Source organism: Lontra canadensis, unplaced genomic scaffold, assembly GCF_010015895.1.
Source record: "Lontra canadensis isolate GAN:19392208 unplaced genomic scaffold, GSC_riverotter_1.0 scaffold11, whole genome shotgun sequence".
In the NCBI taxonomy this organism is placed as follows: domain Eukaryota; kingdom Metazoa; phylum Chordata; class Mammalia; order Carnivora; family Mustelidae; genus Lontra; species Lontra canadensis.
Genome location: NW_022631005.1, coordinates 24,076,847 through 24,098,807, shown reverse-complemented (window position 1 = coordinate 24,098,807; position 21,961 = coordinate 24,076,847). Strand labels below are relative to the sequence as shown.

Sequence of the window (21,961 nt, the reverse complement as noted above, 5' to 3'; positions counted from 1 at the left end):
TTGCAGGTAAAATGATTTTGGATTTTCTTATTCTTCCTTCCATCTCCTCCTCCTCCTCTAACTTTTTATTTTGAAATAGTTTGACTCACAGAAAGTTAAAGTAGTTATACTCAGTCCCAGAGTACTCTTTACCAACATTTTATTCAATTTATCTTTTAATTTATTTCATTTTCCTTTACCTCATTGAGTTATAATAGCTCTGTCTCATCTCAGGATTGCCTTTTTTTTTTGTCTTTTGTCCTGAGAATGGGTCACATTTTCCTTTTGGATTGTGTGTCAAGAAATTTTTGTGTCTTGTACATTGTTACACTCTGGATTCTGTTAGTGTTGATGCTTTTGTTTCAGTAGACACTTAACTTACTTCACTCAAACTCTGTCTTACTGAAGTGTGAGGTGTGAGTAGAAGCTCTAATCTCAGTTCTTTGTGGGTTTTTTTTTTCACTTTGTTATGGAAAATTTCAGACCTCTAGAAAAGTAGAGAAAATAGTTTAAGAAATCCCATGAACTCATTGCCTTTAGGAGTCTTCAATTCCTACCAACTCATGACTGATACTATTTCATTGGTGCCCCCTATTCTTCATCTCCTTGTCACTTATTATTTAAAACAAATCTTGGGCATCATATTTCATTTTAAAATATTAGTATGAAAAAGATGAGAACTTTATCTACCTGTCTGTCTATAGTAGGCTCCATGCCCAGTGTGGAGCCCAGCTTGGGGCTTGAACTCGTGATGCTGAGACCAAGAGTGAGTCACTTAACTGACTGAGCCATGCAGGTGCCTGTAAAAGATAAGAACTTTAAAAAATAACCACAAATTGGTATCCCTTATGAAACATAGAAAGTTGAACAGTAATTCCTTTTTATCATTATTTATCTAGATGATATTTGCATTACACTAAATTTCTGTTTGTTTGGAGTCCAGTATATTGTTGCTGCTTGATGAGTCTCCTTTTTGCTTTTTCTTTTTTTGAGTCTTTTTTTTTTTTTTTTTTTTTAAGATTTTACTTATTTATTTGACAGAGATAGTGAGAGAAGGAACACAAGCAGTGGGAGTGGGAGAGGGAGAAGCAAGCTTCCTGCCGAGCAGGGAGCCCGATGTGGGGCTCGATCCCAGGACCCTGGGATCATCATGACCTGAGCCAAAGGCAGACGCTTAACCGACGGAGCCACCCAGGTGCCCCTTGAATCTTAGTTTTCATTTCATAAATAGATTCCCATTCTCACTGATTTTTTTCTGTAGCTTCCCCCAGTCTGGATTTTGCTGCATTCTTTTTTTTAAGTTTGTATTTTAATCACCCTGTGCTCATCACAAGTGCATTTCTTAATTCCCATCACCTATTTCATCCATCCCCCCCACCCATCCACCTCCCCTCTGGTAACTATCAGTTTTCTATAGTTAGAGTCTGATTCGTGGTTTGTGTCTGTCTTTTTTCTCCCTTTGCTCATTTGTTTCGTTTCTTAAATTCCCCATATGAGTGAAGTCATTGGTTTTTGTCTTTCTCTGACTGACTCATTTAGCATTATACTCTCTAGCTCCATCCATGCAGTTGCAAATAGCAAGATCCCATTCTTTTTTTATGGCTGAATAATATTCCTCTGTGTGTGTGTGTGTGTGTGTGTGTGTGTGTGTGTGTGTGTAAAAACATATCACATCATCTTTAACAGTGCGTCAGTGGACGATGGGCTGCTTCCATAATTTGTCTGTTGTAAATAATGCTGCTGTAGATATAGGGTGTCATGTATGCCTTTGAATGAGTGTTTTTATGTTCTTTGAGTAAATACCCAATGGTGCAATTGCTGGGTCAATAGGATAGTTCTGTTTTTAACTTTTTGAGAAACCTTCGTACTGTTTTCCAGAGTGGCTGCACCAGTTTGCATTCCCATCAACCATACAAGAGGGTTTTCCTTTCTCCACATTCTCTGCAATACTTCCGTTTGATTTTAACCATTCTGGCAAGTGTGAGGTGATACCACACTGTAATTTTGATTGACATTTCCCTGATAAATGATGATGAGCATCTTTTCATGTATGTGTTAACCATTTGGATGTCATCTTTGGAGAAATGTCTGTTCATGTCTTATGCCCATTTTTAAGTTGGATTATTCATTTTTGGGGTGTTGAGGTTTTGTATTAAGATTTATTTTTTAAAGATTTCTATATATTTTAGAGAGTGCACATATGAGTGGGGAAAGGGCGGAGGGGGAGGAGAAGGGGGCAGGAGAGGGACAAGCAGACTCCCTGCTGGACACAGAGCCCTGTGCAGGGCTGTACCCCTGAGACCATGAGTGCTGAGACCCCATCCACCCTGAGACCATGACCCAAGCCGAAATCAAGAGTTGGACACCCAACTGACTGAGCCACCTAGGCACCCCTAAGATTTTATTTTTAAGTAATCTCCATACCCAATGTGGGCACAAACTCAAAACCACAAGATTAAAGAGTCCCGTGCTTCACTGAGTGAGCCAGCCAGTTGCCCCATGGGTGTTAAATTTTTGTTAAGTTCTTTATATATTTTGCTTACTAACCCTTTGTCAGATATATCATTTGCAAATATCTTCTTCCATTCTAGAGGTTGCCTTTTAGTTTTGTTGATTGTTTACTTTGCTATGCAAAGTAGTCCCAATAGTTTTTGCTTTTGTTTCCCTTGCCTCAGGACACATATCTAGAAAGATGTTATAGTTGATGTCAGAGAAACTACTGCCTGTGCTCTCTTCTAGGGTTTTTATGGTTTCAGATCTCACATTTGGGTCTTTAATCCATTTTGAGTTTATTTTTGAATATAGTGTGAGAAACTGGCCCAGTTTCATTCTTTACATGTAGCTCTCCAGTTTTCCCAGTACATTTTGTTGAAGATTCTTTTTCCCATTACATATTCTTTCCTGCTTTTTCAAAGATTAATTGACCATATAAGTTATAGCTTTATTTTTGGTTTTCTGTTCTATTGACCTATGTGTCTATTTTTGTGCCAGTACTATACTGTTTTGTTTACTACTACTTTGTGATATAACTTCAAGTTCATAATTGTGATGCCTCCGGCTTTGCTTTTCAAGATTGCTTTGGCTGTTTGAGACTTTTTTGTGGTTCACAAATTTTAGGATTGTTTGTTCTAGTTCTTTGAAAAATGTTGTTGGTATGTTGATAGAGAGTGTATTAAATGTGTAGATTACTTTGGGTAGTATAGACATTTTAACATTACTTGTTCTTCCAGTCCATGGGTGTAGCATGTCTTTCCATTTCTTTGTGTCCTCTTCACTTTCTTTCATCAGTGTTTTATAGTTTTCAGAGTACTGGTCTTTGACCTCTTTGAGTAGGTTTATTCCTAGGTATCTTATTATTTTTGGTCTACTTGTATGTGGGAATGTTTTCTAATTTCTCTTTCTGCTGCTTCATTGGTGTGTAGAAATGTAACAGATTACTGTGCAATGATTTTGTTACCTGCGACTTTACTGAATTCATTTATCAGTTCTAGTTGTTTTTTGGTGGAGTCTTTTGGGTTTTCTCACTATAATATCATGTCATCTGTGAATAATGAAAGTTTTACTTCTTTGTTGTCAATTTGGATGCCTTTTATTTCTTTTTGTTGTCTCATTGGTATGGCTAGGACTTTTCAATAGTGTGTTGAATAAAGTGGTGAGGGTGGCCATCCTTGTTTCGTTCTTTACCTTAGGGAAAAAGCTTTTTGTTTGTTTGGGTACATGAATATTTACAATTATTATATTTTTTTGTTGGATTGTCCCCTTTATTATTATATAGTATCCTTCTTTGTGTCATTATAGTCTTTGTTTTAAAGTCCGTTTTGTCCAATATAAGTATTGCTACTCTAGCTTTCTTTTGACATTCATTTGCATGGTAAATGTTTCTTCATCCCCTCACTTACTTTTTTTTTTTTTAAGATTTTATTTATTTATTTGAAACAGAGAAACAGAAAAAGTATGAGCAGGGGGAGGGGCAGAGGGAGAAGCAAACTCCCTGTTGAGCAGAGAGCCCCACACGGGAACCCATCCTAGGACTCTGGGATCATGACCTGAGCTGAAGGCAGATGCTTAACTGAGCTACTCATGCACCCCATCCTCTCACTTTCAGTGCAGGTGTATTTAGGTCTAAATTGAGTCTCTTATAGGCAACGTATAGATGGGTCTTGTTTTTTTATTCATTCTGTCACCCCGTATCTCTTGTTTGGGGCTTTAGTCCATTTACATTTGAAGTAATTATTGATAGATATGTATTTATTGACATTTTATTACTTGTTTTGTGTTTGTTTCTGAGATTTTCTCTGATCCTTTCTTTCTCTAATGGTTTCCTGATTTTCTTCAGTGATATATTTGGATTTTTAAATTTTTATTCTTTGCATATTTATTAGTGGGTTTTGATTTGTGGTCTCCATTACATTTGTATGTAACATATTCTCTATATAGCACTCTGTTTTAACTTGATGGTTGTTTAAATTTGAACCAATTTTCCTCCCCATGTTTTAGGTATATGGTGTCATATTTTACATCATTTTACTTTGTGAGCTCCTTGACTGATATTTTTACATAAATATTCATTTTTACTATTTTTGTGTTTCCTACCTTCATACTGTCATTTTTGGTCTTTCCTTTCCCCTTTAATGTTACTTGCAGGACTGGTGTAGTAGTCATGAGATCCTTTAGTTTTTGTTTGAGAAACTGTTAATCTCTCCTTCTATTCTGAATGATGGCCTTGCTGGATATAGTATTCCTGGCTACAGATTTTTTCCTTTCTGCACTTTAATATCATGCAGCTCCTTTGTGGCTTGGAAAGTTTCTGGGGAAAAATTCCCTGATTACCCTATGGTATTTCCTTTGTATGTAACTGTCTTCTTTTGTCTTGCTGCTTCATATTTTTTTTCCTTTTTTTTAAGATTTTATTTTTGAATAATTTCTGTACCCAATGTGGGGCTCAGACCTACAACTCTGAGATTGAGAGTCACACACTCCACTGATTGAGCCAGACAGGAACCCCTTAATGTTTTTTCTCTCTTACTATATTTTGCCATTTTAATCGCAGTATGTCTTGTGTGGATCTGCTTTTACTGATTTTGTTGGGGATTCTCTGTGCATCCTGGATCTGGATATTTGTTTCCTTCCCCAGATTTGGGAAGTTTTCAGCTATTAATTTCTTCACATAAATTCTCTGTCCCCTTTTCTCTCTCTTTTTCTTCTGGGACCCATGTAATAAGAATTTTATGTTTGATATTGTTATTGAGTTCCCTGTCAGTTCTTGTTTTGCATAATATTTTTTCTTTTTTGCTTTTGTTCAGTTTGATTACTTTCCATTACTCTTGTCTCCTAGGTCATTAATTCATTCCTCTGCTTCTTCCAGTGTGCTACTCATTCCATCAGTTGTTTTTCTCATTTCATTTATTGAGCCATTTATCTCTGCTATGTTCTTTCTTTTTTTTTTTTTTAAAGATTTTATTTATTTGAGAGCATGCGTGTGCATATGAGTTGGGGGAAGGGGAAGAAGGAGAAGCAGACTCCTTGCTGTGCAGCGAGCTCAGTGTAGGGCTTGATCCCAGAACTCTGAGATCATTACCTGAGCTGATGGTAGCTGCCTAACTGACTGTGCCACCCAGTTGCCCCTCTGCTATGTTATTTCTTACCTCTGTGTTCATTTTCAGTGATGTCCTCTACTCTTTCCTCAAGTCCAGTAAGTATCCTTATGATCATTGCTTTAAATTTTCCATCAGGCATATTGCTTATATCTGTTTTGCGTGGATCTCCGGCTGTGGTCTTGTCCTGTTTTCCATTTGTGATAAATTCCTATGTCTTCACATTTTGCCCAAGTCTCTGTGCCTGTTTCTCTGTGTTAGGAAAGTCTGCTACATCTCCTGTTCTTGAGGATAATGGTTTAACGAAGTTGAGGTCCTATAGTGCCCTGCAGTGTAGCGTCCTTTGTTCCCCAGGGCCTGCGCTTCTGGGAGTGTGTCCAATGTGTGCTTCGCGCACTCTGCTGTTGTCTCCTGGCTGCTTTATGCTTCAGGCTAGTTGTCTGCAGATGCTCTCTTTGTCTCTCTGTCTTTTGCAGATAGTGTTTGGTTCCTGGCCAGAAAGTGATGCGTTTTAACTAGGTGTGCCCTGGTCTGCTTGTGAAATGAGACCTGTTACCACCGCTGCCAGAATAGAGGCCTCACTATGCTCTGGGATTAGGGATTATGCTCTGTGAGCAGGGATTTGGGCTGGTCTTTTGGGGAGGAGGGCTCATCATGCCCAGACTGAGGCAAATATGACTGGGAAGAGTAGTTTTTCCAGAGTGTGACATGGCAGGGCTTGTTGAAAGCAAGTTAGATAGCCAGTCTGAGTGCTGTGCTGCTTCCCACTTGTGGCTCTGTTTATGCTGAGGGGTGAAGAAGAGAAATGGCACTTGCCAATTTGTTTGTTTCTGGAGGGATCTTTCTGTCAGTACTGCTTCTCTGGGATATAATCTGAGATGAGCACCTAACCTCCCTACTATGACTCCAGGTACTATTTAGATCACTGTTTCCATGCTGAGTATCTGTGGGCTGTTGTCCCTGCCTTTTACTCCAAGAGCAGCCCCAGTGTCCTCTGAACTCTCCCAGAGCCAAACACACTGACGTTTAAAAACTCCAGACTTTAAGCCCTGCTGGTTAGAAGAATTCATGAAATTTGGACCCTTTTGCTTTCCAGGCCAGTTGCTGTGTGGGTTTGTTATCCCTCTGCACTCTCTTGTCTTGTTTGTTTCTCACCCTTATCTGCCACCACAGTCCTCTCTCCACCTCAACTTTCATGATTTGTTTCTCTTCCGAAGTGTGTGTCTGCATTTACTACCTTCTTCGATGTGACTTCTTTTCTGCCTTTAGTTGTGGAGTATGTTCTGCCAGTCTTCAGGTCAATTACTGGTGTATTTAGGATAAGTTGATAGTTATGTATTTGTATTTGTGGGATGAGACCAGCCTAAGGTCCTACTTCACCTCCATCTTCCCCTCCTCGTGGACTTTGCTGCATTCTTAGGGTATTATGTAAATATTCTTCTAAGTTGGTAGTTAACATTACAGGCTTGATCAGATTTAGGTTCATTATATATTCTTTTTTGGCAAGACTGCTTTGTAAGTGGGAGATACATTATGCCTAATTATCCAGTTATGTTTTTATTTATTTATTTTTTATTTTTTTTTAAAGATTTTATTTATTTGACAGAGATCACAAGTAGGCAGAGAGGCAGGCAGAGAGAGAGAGAGAGAGAGAGAGAGAGAGGAGGAGGAAGCAGGCTCCCTGCTGAGCAGAGAGCCCGATGTGGGGCTCGATCCCAGGACTCTGGGATCATGACCTGAGCTGAAGGCAGAGGCTTTAACCCACTGAGCCACCCAGGCGCCCCCAGTTATGTTTTTAAACCTGAAGTTAGAACTTCTAATAAATTTTCATTATGTTTGGGTGTTTATCATTGTTTTAGCTTAAAAGTTTTTTGAAAATCTGGAACATTTCATTCATTAATTACCTGTTAAATATGAGCTCATATAAGCTGTTTCATGCATAAAGTTATAAATGTATATTCCATACTCATAAGTCAGTTACACAATGCCAAAGACAACTCTGCCATGCCATTGGAAATCTTACTGTATATGACATCTATCCATTTTTCTTTGTTTTTAGTCATAGATCTAACTGTATTGTTGTTCAGCACCTTTTTTTTTCAACTATCTGCAAGTTATCTTCCTAAGTTCTGTTAAGTTTTTTTGCTATATTAAGGTATGAATGTCCTTGGCATTAATTTAATTTACTAATGAAATTGATTTATTTCCAGTTGAACACACACTGGATGCTAGTGGTTACCACTTCTTATTCAAGGGTTGCATTTAGTGATGTGCCAGTAAATATTAAAGAAGAGGCTCGGGCGCGTGGGGGCAGGGTGGCGGCGGGGGAGGGAGGTGTAGGGTGGTGGGGAGCCCTTGCTGGGAGTATTTGCTAATTGCCAAGGTGTACTACTCCTACTATGGCTGATTTCACACTACCTAGGTGATGCCACTGAATGTAGAGGTAGGAATAGATATGCATCATCAGCTCTGCTTAGTTATTCTCCTATTCCCACCACCACTGTAATAGCTGAAGCACTTACTTTGTGCTATCTTCGTAGAAGTCTAAGCTTTTTATGTGAATTAACATACATTAACATAACAACTCTATGACGTTACTGTTCTCATTATACAGATAATACCCAGGTTAAGTAATTTACTAAAGTAATAGGACAGGATTTGAATCCAGATTTTGTTTCTTCAAGGTCCTTACTCTTTCAAAGATCAGAAATGTAAAGAAGAATCAAGTAAGTTGCAAGTGGTAAGGAAGAAAATGGCAGAGGTTCTAAAGGGAAGTACCAGAAAATAGCTGTTCTCTACAAGCCGAGTAGAAAATTCTGGCCTTAAGGAAATTTTTTTTTTTAAAGATTTTATTTACTTTTTATTTATTTATTTATTTATTTTTGAGAGAGAGAGAGCGAGCAGAAATTGGGGAGGAGCAGAGGGAAAGGGACAAGCAGTTGTTATGCTGAGTGCTGAGCCCAACATAGGGCTCTATCTCATGACCTGGAGATCATGACCTGAGCTGAAATCAAGAGTCACATGCTTAACTGACTGAGCTACCCAGATGCCCCAGGAAATTTTTTAAAGTATGTAGATCTTCCTTGATTTATGATTGGGTTACAGCCCGATACATCCATTCTAAGTTGAAAACATTGTAAGTCAGAAACGCATTTAATACACCTAAATTATTGAATATCATAGCTTAGTCTAGCCTACCTTAAACATCCTCAGAACACTTATAATAGCTTACAGTTGGGCGAAGTCATCTAACACAGAGCTTGTTTTATAATGAAGTGTTGACTCTGATGTAACTTACTGACTACTGTAGTGGAAGTGAGAACAGAATGGTTGTACGGGTACAGAATGATGTAAGTGTGTTAGTTCTTTGTCATTGTGATTTTGTGGTTGACTGAGAGTTGCCACTGTCTTTTATCAGAGGCAGTAGCTTAGTGCATATCTGTAGCCTAGGAAAAGATTAAAATTGCAAGTATGGTTTCTAGAATGTCTATCACTTATACACCATCATGAAGTCAAAAAACTATAAGGCAAACCATAGTTAAATTGGGGGCCATCTAGTACTAGTGTAGATACAGATAGCTTCGTTAAGGAATTACTCTGGTTTGCAAAAGCAGATCACTTGGACCTGCATTAATTCTAGAGTGATACCCAGGATCAGACTTTGCCTCTAGAGCTTTACATGTGACTGTGGCTACTGTACTGGACAGCATAGATACTGGACAGCAATGCTCTAGAGTAAAGCCTCCCCATGGTCAGTCATGCTTAACTCTACTTTTGTTATATTCCCCTCCTGCCAGATTAATACTTTTTCATGTTTTCTCTTTGACCCTGACTTTGGTGGCCCTCAACAAGGTAACTGCCTTATTTCCCACTTATATATTGTTGTATCCAGATCCAAATGCCAGAATTAGGAATTGCTTGCTCCTTCCTTCCTTCCTCTTTTTTTCTTTCTTTCTTTTCCCTCCCTCCTTTCCTTCCTTCCCTTCTTCTTTCCTTCCTTCCTTTCTTTACGTCCAGTGTGGGGCTCAAACTCACAACATGGAATCGCATGACTGAGTCAGCCAGGTGTCCCAGTAATCACTCATTTCTTAACTTCTCCATTATTAGGAAAACTTTGTAATGTTTAAGAAGATTAACATATGTAACCCAAAATATTTATACATTTTAAAAATTGGCGTTAAATACAATATTCTTCTTATTTCTTTTTATTAAATGATTAAGGAGGAGAAAGTTCAGGCCATGCCAGTCCATCTCAGGATCCTGGTGGATGTTCAAATCAGAAATCTCCGGAGGACCTCACTGTCAGAGTGGAAAGGTTTGCTCTTATTTTTGCAAGTAATATTTTTAAGAGAGAGTGGTTCTCAGTTATTTCATTAATTTGAGTAAAAGTTAAAATTACACAAATGTAGTTTCAGAATCTTGGGTTGAAATTTTTTATTACCTGGCCAACTTGTATCCATAAAAACTATATTCTACAAGTAAAGTTAGGTATCTCTGAAGTCATCAGTCACCTTCAGGTCTGATCAGCCCAAGAGTCTCTTTTTCACTGGTTTTTGATACATGTGTTTTTTTGTCCATCACTTCTGCTTTTAATTTGCTGTGCCATAGGATAGTAAGTTCCCAATGGGACAAACTTCAGCTACTTTTATGACTGTACCGAACCTTGGTTTTGCATAAGTCGATGTCTGTTAAGTGTCATATGTTACTGGTCTAATAATCAGGTACAGATTTCTGACTTTTTGTGGTTTGTACTTTAGTATTTTTAATAATACAGAAATTTCCAAATTAGAGCCCTTTATAGTATGATTCTTAAGTTATATGAATTGTATATGGATAAGGCAGGAATATTTTTTAATCTTGACCTAAAACAACTTAGCGAGGTTTTTTTGTTTTTTAAAGATTTTATTTATTTATTTGACCGAGAGAGTGAGTGAGTGAGAGAGGGAACACAAGCAGGGAGAGTAGGAGAGGGAGAAGTGGGCTTCCTGCTGAGCAGGGAGCCTGTTGGGGCTTGATCCCAGGACCCTGGCATCAGGACCTGAGCCAAAGGCAGATACTTAACGACTGAGCCATCCAGGCGCCCCACAACTTAGGGTTATATGGAAGTTAAGAAAATTTCTTAGACTTGAGTTTCTTGTTCACACAGATGCCATGGGGGAACAAGTTTCAAAATGATTACTAACATTGGGTATTTGGTTTTGCTCATGACTAAGAATCAGCTTCATTTCAGCAAAACCTAGATTCTGATGGTTCTTTGTAGGTGTCTGGGCAGGGCCAAGATCTTGAGTTAAAAGGATAGATTTGCTAACAGTGGTAAGAAGTGGTAAAAGGCTCAAAGAACAGTAGCAGAGAACCAAAGTTCCCAATGATTCATCCTCTTTGTTTCATTCTGTTTGGCTAACACCAAGTCCACCACTGGCTATCTTTCTTTGCCCCACCTTGGGGGGAAGTGACAATAAAAGATCAGAAAAGGATTTGGAGACTTGGGGGGAATGAAAAGACACACAGCAGGTAGCCCTTGTAGGGTGGGCTTAAGTGCTATTTAATGTGAAAGGGAAGTTGCTGTTGTTTCATAATAGCTTCCATTCTTAAGAGAGTGTCTGCCCCTTTCTGCCTGCATGGTACTACAAACAAAATAATATACCATCTTAATTAAAAGAGTTACATATAGTGACTACACTGGTGTATATGTGTTAAATATAGTATATTGAGTCAGATAAAGACAGTTTAAGACATAGAAGAAAATGTTTATGTTAATATTATGGAAGGGAAATTAGGGATTTTTTTTTTTTTTTGCTTTGTTTTGAAGTTGCCAAACTGTCTTCATTGAGCATTATTACTTTTATAATTAGCATATCAGGACAGAGTGGGTCTACAGGTTGTTTGAGATCCTTAAACTGAAAAAAACTTTTAAAGCACTCTTAGAGATACATACATATGTATTTTTTAAAACCATATACCGTTAGAATTCGTTACATGAAATGCATGTGGGCTAGGGCCTTTTAAAAGGGTACTAGTGACGGGCACCTGGGTGGCTCAGTTGGTTGAGCAACTGCCTTCGACTCAGGTCATGATCCCGGACTTCCAGGATCGAGTCCCGCATCGGGCTCCCAGCTCCTTGGGGAGCGTGCTTCTCCCTCTGACCTTCTCCTCTCTCATGCTCTCTTTCACTCATTCTCCCTCAAATAAATAAATAAAATCTTTATTAAAAAAAAAAAGGGTACTAGTGTTAAAATTGGTTGAAATGTTGGCATACTTACTAATGAAACAGTTTTCATTGGAAAGTAACTGTTCTCTGTTTAAACAACTTTTGAAAAATCCACGTCATATAATTAAAACCATAAAAGCATTTCAAATTGGTGCTGAGATTAACTTACCAGACTCAGCTACCCAGTAGGGCCTAGGTCCTAATAGATTAGTTTCCTATTCTGTGGTCATATATTTTATTCTTCTGAGTTGTACCCAATTAGGAATTTTGTTTTTTTTGTGGAATTGGTTTCATTGACAGTGACAACTAAAAACAACATCCTATATATATTCCTATCCCAAGTGACATCTTAGCTCATCATTTATACCCTTCAGGTGGCCTTCATCTCCACCATCCCTTATCATAGACTCTGTAGTGCTTTTATGCCTTTGACTTACCCATCCACTGCAGGTTATTCTACACTGAATCCCTAATGTGCTGTTAGTTTCCCTGTCTCATAGAACTGACCTGCGGTGCTTTTTCACAGCCCAGATAAATTTGACACATCAAATACCTATGGTGTAATCTGATATATATAGAATTTTGTAATACCAAGTTCTATAAAGCAAAATATATACATTTTTTTCTCTAACTTTGATGGTATTTTAAAATTTCTGTCCTACAGATTAAAAAACTCAGCCTTAAAATTTGGAAGGTCGGGTTATTAAATATTAGGATTCTTGTCATCCTCTCAAGCTATAACATTTGTTTCCAGAGATCAAGTTTCTGTACTTGGAAAGACTAAGTACTTCCACTAGATCTTAGGCTTTTCTTCATCTGGCTTCAAGGATTTTGTTAGGGGGAAATGTCACTAAATCAAATTGATGTCACCTCAAACTCATCCCATACATATTAAGAAAAAAATCTATCTTAAATAGTCTTTTCAAGGAAGTAAATTTGATTTTTTTTTAAAGAAACAGATTGATGATTTGTAATTGTGAGATTTTATGTAATCTGTGAGAAATTAAGTTTTGCTTAATTAAAATATATACAGTTTTGTTTTCAAAGCTAAAATTTGTGAAGTTTGAATCTTCTTTGTTTCTTTTAAATAATCTCTATGTCCAATGTGGGGCTTGAACTCAGTGACCCTGAGATCAAGAGTTGTATGCTCTACCGACCAATCTAGCCAGGTGCCCCTGGAAGTTGAATCTTTCAGCGACTCACATGAAAAGATACATCTTTTAGTTAAATTTTGCTTATTTTTTATGTCATTATGTTTAAAAATTGGTAGAATCTTTGGGAAAGATGATAAAGATATTATCAAATAATTACTGTCAAGGGGTGCCTGGGTGGCTCAGTTTCTGCCTTCAGCTCAGGTCATGATCCTAGGGTTCTGGGATCGAGCCCCATGTTGGGCTACCTGCTCAGTAGGGTGCCTGCTTCTCCCTTTCCTTCCCACTCATGTTCTCTGTTGCTATTTCTGTCTCTGTCTCTCAAATAAATAAAATCTTTAAAAAAAATTGTACCAATCAATGCCAACCTTTACTTGGGAAAGATTACAAACCTCAAAAGTTGAAAGAATAGTATAATGACTTTTTTTTCTTCTTTTTTGCCAACTTATTTGCAAGTTGCAGACATCATTTCATTTTACCCTAAATACTTCAGTGTGTATCTCCTAAGAATAAAAACATTGTCTGAGATTTTATCGGCTCTGAGTGGGGACTGCAGTCTAGGAAGGGGCCTGGGAGTCTCTGCCTACTGATTCACGCCCTACCTTTTCCTTCAGACCAATGAACACAATTTAGCAGTAGATTCCTGGATACGGGAGTCATGAAACAGTTGGTCATTACGTCATTGAGTAGGATGGGCTTTTCAACTAGATTAGAACAAAATAGCATCTGTTTTTCTCAGAAGAGAATTCTACAATTCACCAATTCTGGTGGGGTGTAATTAAAGACATTCAGATATTAGTATGATCCCATTGTCACACTCAGATTATAAATACATGATACAGTAAGATTATCTGATAAGCGGTCATTCAAATTTACCCAGTTACTTCAATAATGTCCTTTATAACTTTTTTCCCCTGATACAGGATCCATTCGAGGATCATTCATTGAATTTAGTGTAGCCTCTTTTAATTCAAAACATTTTCTTTGTTTTGTTTTTGTTTTTATTTTTCATGACTTGGACATTCTTTAAGTGTCTAGGCTAATTGTTTATAGGATGTCTTTTTTTTTTTTTCTTTTGAGATTTTATTTATTTGTTAGAGAGCGTGGGAGTGGCAGGCTCTGCACTGAGCAGGAAGCTCAGTGCCTTATGGATCCCAGGACTCTGGGATCATGACTTGAGCTGAAGGAAGATGCCTAACCCACCAAGCCATCCAGGTGCCTAAGTTTCTAAAATGTCCTTTGATTTGGTCCCTATTTTTCATTCTAGGTTCGGGTTAAAGTTTGAGAACCTTACCTAGGTAATGTTTATCTTATTACTCATATGAGGAAGCATCTGATATCAGATGTTTGCATTATTGGTGATGTCAAGTTTAATCGTTAATTAAGATGGTGTCTGTTGGATTTCTTGATTATAAAGATACCTTTTCCCTAATTAATAATTATTTATAGGGTGATTCTTTGAAACCATGAATATGCTGTTCCTCAAAAACTTTTACCCACTGGTTTGGCATCTGTTGATTTTTGCTTGGATCAGTTATTTCATTTGTAGTTGAAAATGGTGGGGTTTTTTCCTAAGTTTTTTTTTTAAGATTTTATTTATTTATTTGACAGAGAGAGACAATGAGAGAGCAGGAACATAAGCAGGGGGAGAGGGAAGAGCAAGCTTCCCACTGAGCAGAGAGCCCAATGCGATGCGGGTGCTCAGTTCCAGGACCCTGAGATCATGACCCCAGCCGAAGGCAAATGCATAACGACCCAGGCGCCCGTTTTTTCTAGTTTGTACCTTCTAATTTTATGCCTTATGTATTTCTTAGCTGGCATTCTTCTGTAGAGAACTGCTTTTATCCACCTCTTCTGCTTTCTTTCCCCCACTTTTTTTTCCAGTAAACTTACAAGATACCAGCACCCAGATCAAGAAATAGAAAATTACCAGTGTAGTCCATACATTAGGGGCCTGATAACCCTTTCACAGTGACTACTTTCCTCCCCAAAATAACCACTGTTCTGCATCAGCACCATAGATGAGTTCTGCCTGCTCATAAACTTCACGCATGTTCTCTCTCTGCTCTCCTTTGCTTCAGCTTTTTTGTGCTGCTGCATGTGACAGGAATTGGTATACTCTTGTTGCTGTATAGTATTCTTTTATTTGACTAATTCATTCTGTTGATGGATTTTTTTTTTAAAGATTTTGTTTATTTATTTGACAGAGAGAGATCACAAGTAGATGGAGAGGCAGGCAGAGAGAGAGAGAGAGAGAGGGAAGCAGGCTCCCTGCTGAGCAGAGAGCCCGATGCGGGACTCGATTCCAGGACCGTGAGATTATGACCCGAGCCAAAGGCAGTGGCTTAACCCACTGAGCCACCCAGGTTCCCCTGTTGATGGATTTTTGAATTGTTCTCATTTTGGGGGCTATTATGAATAGATAGGCTTGCTATATGAGCATTCTTGTACATGTCTTGGTGGACAGATCTTTTGGGTGTTATTTGCAGGAGCAGAAAGGGTCATAAATACTTGCCAGACAGTTTTCCACAGTGGTGGTAACAGTTTATAACTCCCCTCAGCAGTAAGACACTTTATGGATCCCTTTTTTTCCACTGTGTTATGGTTCGTTTCTCTTACCATTCTTTTTGTGCACTCGTTGCCATTGATTTGACTAGTGACATCCTCTTCATTTTTGCTTTTCTGTTCTTTGATGTATGTCCCCATCATTCTTTGAGCATTCCCTTGATTGCTGGCTCAGGTTGTTTCAAGTGAGCTTTAGCAAACACTTACGCCTGTGTAACCGAAATCCCTCTGAGAAAGTACCATTAATTTTTAAAAATTGAGGTAATTACATATCACAAAATTCACGGTCGGTTTTATTGTATTCACTAAATAGCGCAGCCATTACTACTCTTTGCTTTCATAATTATTTTTAATTGATGAACTTTTTAGAGTTGGGAATCAGTTTTAGTATTAGTTTTTATAAATGTTAGCCTTCAGCATTTTATAATTTCTGCTATATTGCTGTTTACTTCTATGTAGGGGGAAAGCATTTGTAACTTATTAATTTATGTACTCATTTGAAGATGTGTATGTATATTTTTAAATCAGTATCAGATATAATGGTGGGGGGGAGAGAAACTAATGGTTAAGTAGGAGGTGGAACTAAGTTTCTAAAAGGCTCCCACTAAAATAAATAAATAAGAATAAATAAGTAAATAAAAATAAATAAATGAAAGGCTCCCACTAACTGATTACGGATTTCTGTTGGGACTGGGGGCCAGGCAGATGAACTGTTGCTTTGTCTGCATGAGCTTTTTTTTGTTTGTTACTTCATTTCCCAGTTGATTTTAGCAAAGGGAATCTCCCATATATTTTCATTATATTAATAAGATAAGTCTCCATTAATGTATTTTTTAAAAACTTATTATATACAGACTCACTAAAAAACTCGAGGAAAGAAGAGAAGAGAAAAGGAAAGAGGAAGAACAGGTAAAGTTCATGTACATCATCATTTTGCCCTTCCAGTAAGGAAATGTTTGACTCCCTGCTGAATTTGGCAGACCTTAGATGACTTTCTGGTTACAGTTGAGTGTTGAAGCACAGTGAAGGTAATTAACCTGATTCCTTAGTAGGATCATAGTGTATACTTTTTTTTTTTTTTTTTTTTAACAAGCACTCCAGTCACTTCTACCCCCTATAGTGTATACTTTTTGTGGTTCTTTTGTAAATTGCTAGGAATAAGTTTAATCATCTCTCTGCAGTGAGTCTTTTACACTAAGAATAAAGAGATTTGAAGTAAAATTGTATTATTTTGATGCAGATGAAATTCTTTACTCCTTTTTGTGCAAAAGAAATTTGTAGCTATTTTGCTGTATTTTCCCTCTGGTGTTGCCAAATTCTGGTTCACCATTCATTTTTCTCATCGTGTGCACCTAAACTACGTCATCTCTTTTGAGGTTATGATATCAGAAAGTTATTAATTCTTTATGCCAAATAAATGACGGCCTTGTGTCCTTAGAGGGTAACATTTACTTTACAAACCAAAGACCTGTAATCCTTTTTTTCAAATTACATCACAACCTTAATAGAAATGCTGAGATTTGTAAATTGATAGACATTTGACCTTTAAGCCATGCCATTAATAAATCCTTTTAGACCCTTACATTTTATGAAATTATTTTGTCCCTTTAGCTGTGCCCTACAACCAGCTCATATAAAATAATACCTAAGCAGATTAGTAAGTTGTCTTTTGGGCTCATAATACTTCCTTTCTCTTTAATTTAGAGAGAAATTAAGAAAGAAATTGAGAGGAGAAAAACTGGAAAAGAGATGTTGGATTATAAAAGAAAGCAAGAAGAAGAACTAACAAAAAGAATGTTAGAGGAAAGAAACAGAGAAAAGGCAGAAGATAGGGCAGCTCGAGAGCGTATAAAACAGCAGATTGCATTGGTGAGTAATAAGTTTATTTTTAGTGCTTCACTCTCATGCAGTTTTTTTTCCATGCACAGTGGTTTTGGTTTACTACCAGTCCGTGTACACAAAAATTGACTTTAGTGACTCAAAGAGTACAATTTTCAGCTTCCTTTTAGTAGAAATTGTATATTGGATTAAATTACAGTTAAGGGGTACATGTATGGCTGAGTCAGTTAAGTGTCTAACTCTTGATTTCTGCTTAGGTTGTTATCTCATGGTTGTGAGTTTGAGCCTTGTGTTGGACTCCGAGCTGGGCGTGGAGCCTGCTTAAGATTCCTCCTCTTGGGCACCTGGGTGGCTCAGTTGGTTAAGCGACTGCCTTCGGCTCAGGTCATGATCCTAGAGTCCCAGGATTGAGTCCCACATCAGGCTTCCTGTTCAGCAGGGAGTCTGCTTCTCCCTCTGACCCTCCCCCTGCTCTGGCTCTGGCTCTGTGTCTCTCTCTCTCTTGCAAATAAATAAAAATAAAAAAATAAAAATTCCCCTTCTCCCTCTACTGCTTCTCCCCTCCAAAACAACATAAAATATTAAGATTAAAATTGGGGGGCACACCTGGGTGGCTTAGTTCGTTAAGTGGCCAACTCTTGATTTCAGCTCAGGTCATAATCTCAGGATTGTAAGATTGAGCTACACATTGGGCTCCATGCTGGGCATGGAGCCTGCTTAAGATTCTCTCTCTACTTTTCCCTCTTCCCTCACCCCCTTTGGAAAAAAAGATTAAAAATTGGGATTGGATAAAGAAGTTGTGGTATATATATACAATGGAATATTATTCACCCATAAAATGAATGAAATCTTGCCTTTTGCAACAACTTGGATGGAGGTAGAGAGTATTATGCTAAGTGAAATAAGTCAGTCAGAGAAAGACAAATACCATAAGATTTCACTCATGTGAAATTAAAGAAAAAACAAATGAGCAAAGGAAAAAGAGAGGGAAACCAAGAAACAGACACTTAACTCTAAAGAACAAACTGATGGTTACAGAGGGGAGGAACGTCGGGCAATGGGTGAAGTAGGTGAAAGGTATTAAGGAGGGCACTTGTCCAGTGAGCACTGGGTGATGTATGAATTGTTGGGTTACTATATGTTGTATACCTGAAACTAAAAGAACAATGTAGGTTCATTATACTGAAAACAAAAACTTGATAAAAGATTAAAATTGAGATGCTTTTTTTCAAAGTAATTTTTCTCTGTGTTCTGTTGTGAGACAGTAGTCAATACGTAGCTTTCAAAAATTCCCTAGGGATGTGAGGGCGATCTGGCTGCCACACCTGTCATAACATTGATCACCAAGTGATCTGGCTGGCTAGGTGGGTGTCCCCTTCCTCCCTCACTGCTCCATGTGTGTTCTTTCTGAAGCTGAGCTCCCCTGCTAGAACCTCCAAAGAAGTTCTCAAGGTCATTTGTAGGAGAACATAGAGTAATTAGGCTTCCAAGACTCAGACACATCCAAATGAAGTGCTACGTATGGCAGTCTGCCTTTCTTTCAAAAAAAAAAAAAAAAAAAAATCCCTAGAAAAGACGCTTAGAACTGGTTATGTGGCATTCTCCTCTAGTCACAACTCTTCTTTTGTGGGACATTCAGAAGATTTACATATATCAAGTAGGAGGTTAAGATGGTTTTGAAACAGCTGCCTTTAGAATTAAGCAGTTGTAGTGCATATGAAAGCCATGTCTACCTTAATATTGTTCATTTGTTTATGCAACAAATATTTGTTGATTATCTACTGTTTGCCAGACCTTTTTCCAGGCTCTGGCGATACAATAGTAACCAAAATTAAGTCCTTGTTTGTTTAATAAGCAACTTGCTGGTATCTGATCATTCATAAAACTAAAAAATACCAGCTCCAGAGTGATAAAGTTTACAGATGGCTTTAAGGAATCTTACATACATTTGTGTTTGTTCCTTGTGTTTGTTCCTTGTGTTCCTTGTGTTTGTTCCATTCTAGCAATGAAAGCTAATTAGTATCTAATACCTGTTTTAAAGGACCGTGCAGAGAGAGCTGCTCGTTTTGCAAAGACAAAAGAAGAAGTAGAAGCTGCTAAAGCTGCTGCTTTGCTGGCCAAACAGGCAGAAATGGAAGTCAAAAGGGAGTCTTCTGCAAGAGAAAGAAGGTACTTTATTTCCCACTCAATTACCTGTATGTTCATAGCCACTGAGGAGAATAGCAGTTGTAAGCTGCTTTTTAACACTATTGAGCGCTGTGGCTATAATAAGTAGTTCTAGGAGAACATAATGACCAGTGTGGCAGTTGCCATTGGTATTTGTCACTGAATGTTTTCAAAAGACAGAAAACACATATATTGAAATGATTACAATGGTTATCTTATATGTATTGTGATTTTTTTTAAGATTTTATTTATTTGACAGACGCATTAAGAGAGGGAACACAAGCAGGTGGAGTAGGAGAGGGGGAAGCAGGCTTCCTGCTGAGCAGGGAGCCCCATGCCAGGTTCAGTCCCAGGACGCTGGGATCATGTTTTGATCTGAAGACAGATGCTTAAGGACTGAGCCACTCAGGCGCTCTATATCAGGATTCTTGAGTTGTGATTATCTCAGGTCAAATAGGATTAAGCAAAACAGGGAATCCGTTGGCTCTGCGGTTGGAATTTCCACTGATGGATTTGGTAGGTATAGCTAGGTTCAGGGATTTAAAAGAACATTTTCTCTCTCTTTTTAATCTCTTGGGCTTTTTTTCTGTTTTAGCTTCATTCTTAGAGAAACTTTTATGATGATGTCAGGTGAACCCAGGGCCTCTTGGCACATTCAGAATCTTGAGCTCCTGATCCCAGAGAGGCAAAACTCTTTCTCAGATCCTATATCATTAAGTGGGGAGAATTCTGATTGGCCTTATTTGGCTGATGCGGCCACTTTCAGATCAATCCCTATGTCTACTTAAATTGGCTTCCTGGTTGGGGGAGTTCACATGCCTACTTTGGTGGCGAGGAGGTTAGGAAAATGTTACTGATAGTCATACCAGATTGAATGACAGGTGTCAGGGATAAGGCATTTCCCAAAACAAAAATATATTTTAAAGAGAAAAATACAGATTTCCAGTACGTCCTAGTTGGATTATGGTTAATATTTTCTTTCTTACTTTTCTGTCTTGTCTTTTTTAATGATTTTATTTATTTGAGAGAGAAGGAGCGTGAGCATGCAGACATGAGTGGGCAGAGGGAGAAGCAGACTCCCCACTGAGCACAGAGACCATTGCGGGCCTCAATCCCAGGACCCTAGATATGACCTGAGCTAAAGGCAGATGCTTAACTGACCCAGGCACTCCTTTACTTTTCTGTATTTTCTATATTGGAAAATTAATGAGCATTACTTTTGTTATTCAGAAAAACTTTATTTTTTTTATAATTTTATTTTTAAGTAATCTCCATGCCCAATTTGGGGCTCAAACTCAACCCCAAGATCAAGAGTCACATGCTTCACCAGTTGAGCCAGCCAGGCACCCCAGAAAAACTACTTTTTATTTGTTTGATTTTTCAGTTTTTACCATGCTTATTTTATAATCATGATTTCTGCGTCCTTATTAAGTTGATACAGTTTGAGAAAATAAATACTTCCTTCCGTTTTGGTTGCATAGGTACTAGTGGAGGAAGGGGGAACAGAGTATGAGAGAATAAGCAAAGGATGTAGGGAGCAGAAAGATGAAGTCAAAGAGAGATAGTGAGTGTTTATGTGAACCCTTCTGTAAGCAGTACCAGCCAACAAAGTACAAAGCTCATAACATGAGTAAAAACTACTTTTTAAAAACTATTTTCCGAAAGTAATAAAATACTTAAGAATATATTTAATGAAGGTGTAAGACTCTTACAATGAAAACTAGAAAACATTTTTGAAAGAATTAAAGCAGACATAAATATACAGGAAGACATTCTGTGTTCATAGATCAGAGGACTAAATATTGTTGAGATGGCAGTACAAAAGGGGCTTGAGAGATGAAAAGGAAAAGGGGGGGAAAATGGCAGTACTCCCCAAACTGATCAGTAGAGTCAACACAATCCCCATTAAAATCCCAAGTGATTTTTTTTTTTGGCCAAAATTTTTGCATAAAAATTCATGTGGAAATGCAAGGGACCTAGGATAGTCAAAATTATCTGGAAAAAGAACAAAGTTGGGAGAATCAGATTTTTTAAATTTTAAAACAAAGCTATAGTAACCCAGACAATGTGATATTGGCATAAGGATGAATATATGGATCACTGTAGTAGAACTGAGTCTCCAGAACTAAACCTATGCAGCAGTGTCCACAATAGCCAAACTGTGGAATGAGCTCAGATGTCCATCAACAGGTGAATGGATAAAGAAGATGTGGTGTATATATGCAACGGAATATTATTCAGTCATCAAAAAAGAATGAAATCTTGCCATTTGCAACAACGTGAATGGAACTAGAGGGTATTCTACTAAATGAAATCAGAGAAAGACAAATACCGTATGATTTCACTTATGTGGAATTTAAGAAACAAAGCAGATAAACAGAGAAGAAGGGAAAGAAAAATAAGATAAAAAGAGGGAGGGAAGCAAACCATAGCAGACTCTTAACTATGGGGAGCAAACT

General features: G+C 37.9%; 1 protein-coding gene across 1 annotated transcript in view; it reads left to right on the top strand.

The window, feature by feature from the left end:
* Positions 1–21,961, top strand: part of UBXN4 (UBX domain protein 4) — a 55,476-nt gene that overhangs the window by 17,322 nt on the left and 16,193 nt on the right. The window contains exons 6-9 of the mRNA XM_032856155.1: positions 9,795–9,888; positions 16,352–16,406; positions 17,202–17,366; positions 19,378–19,505. Of these exons, the coding sequence (XP_032712046.1) occupies positions 9,795–9,888; positions 16,352–16,406; positions 17,202–17,366; positions 19,378–19,505 (442 nt within the window). The remainder of the gene's footprint in view (positions 1–9,794; positions 9,889–16,351; positions 16,407–17,201; positions 17,367–19,377; positions 19,506–21,961) is intronic.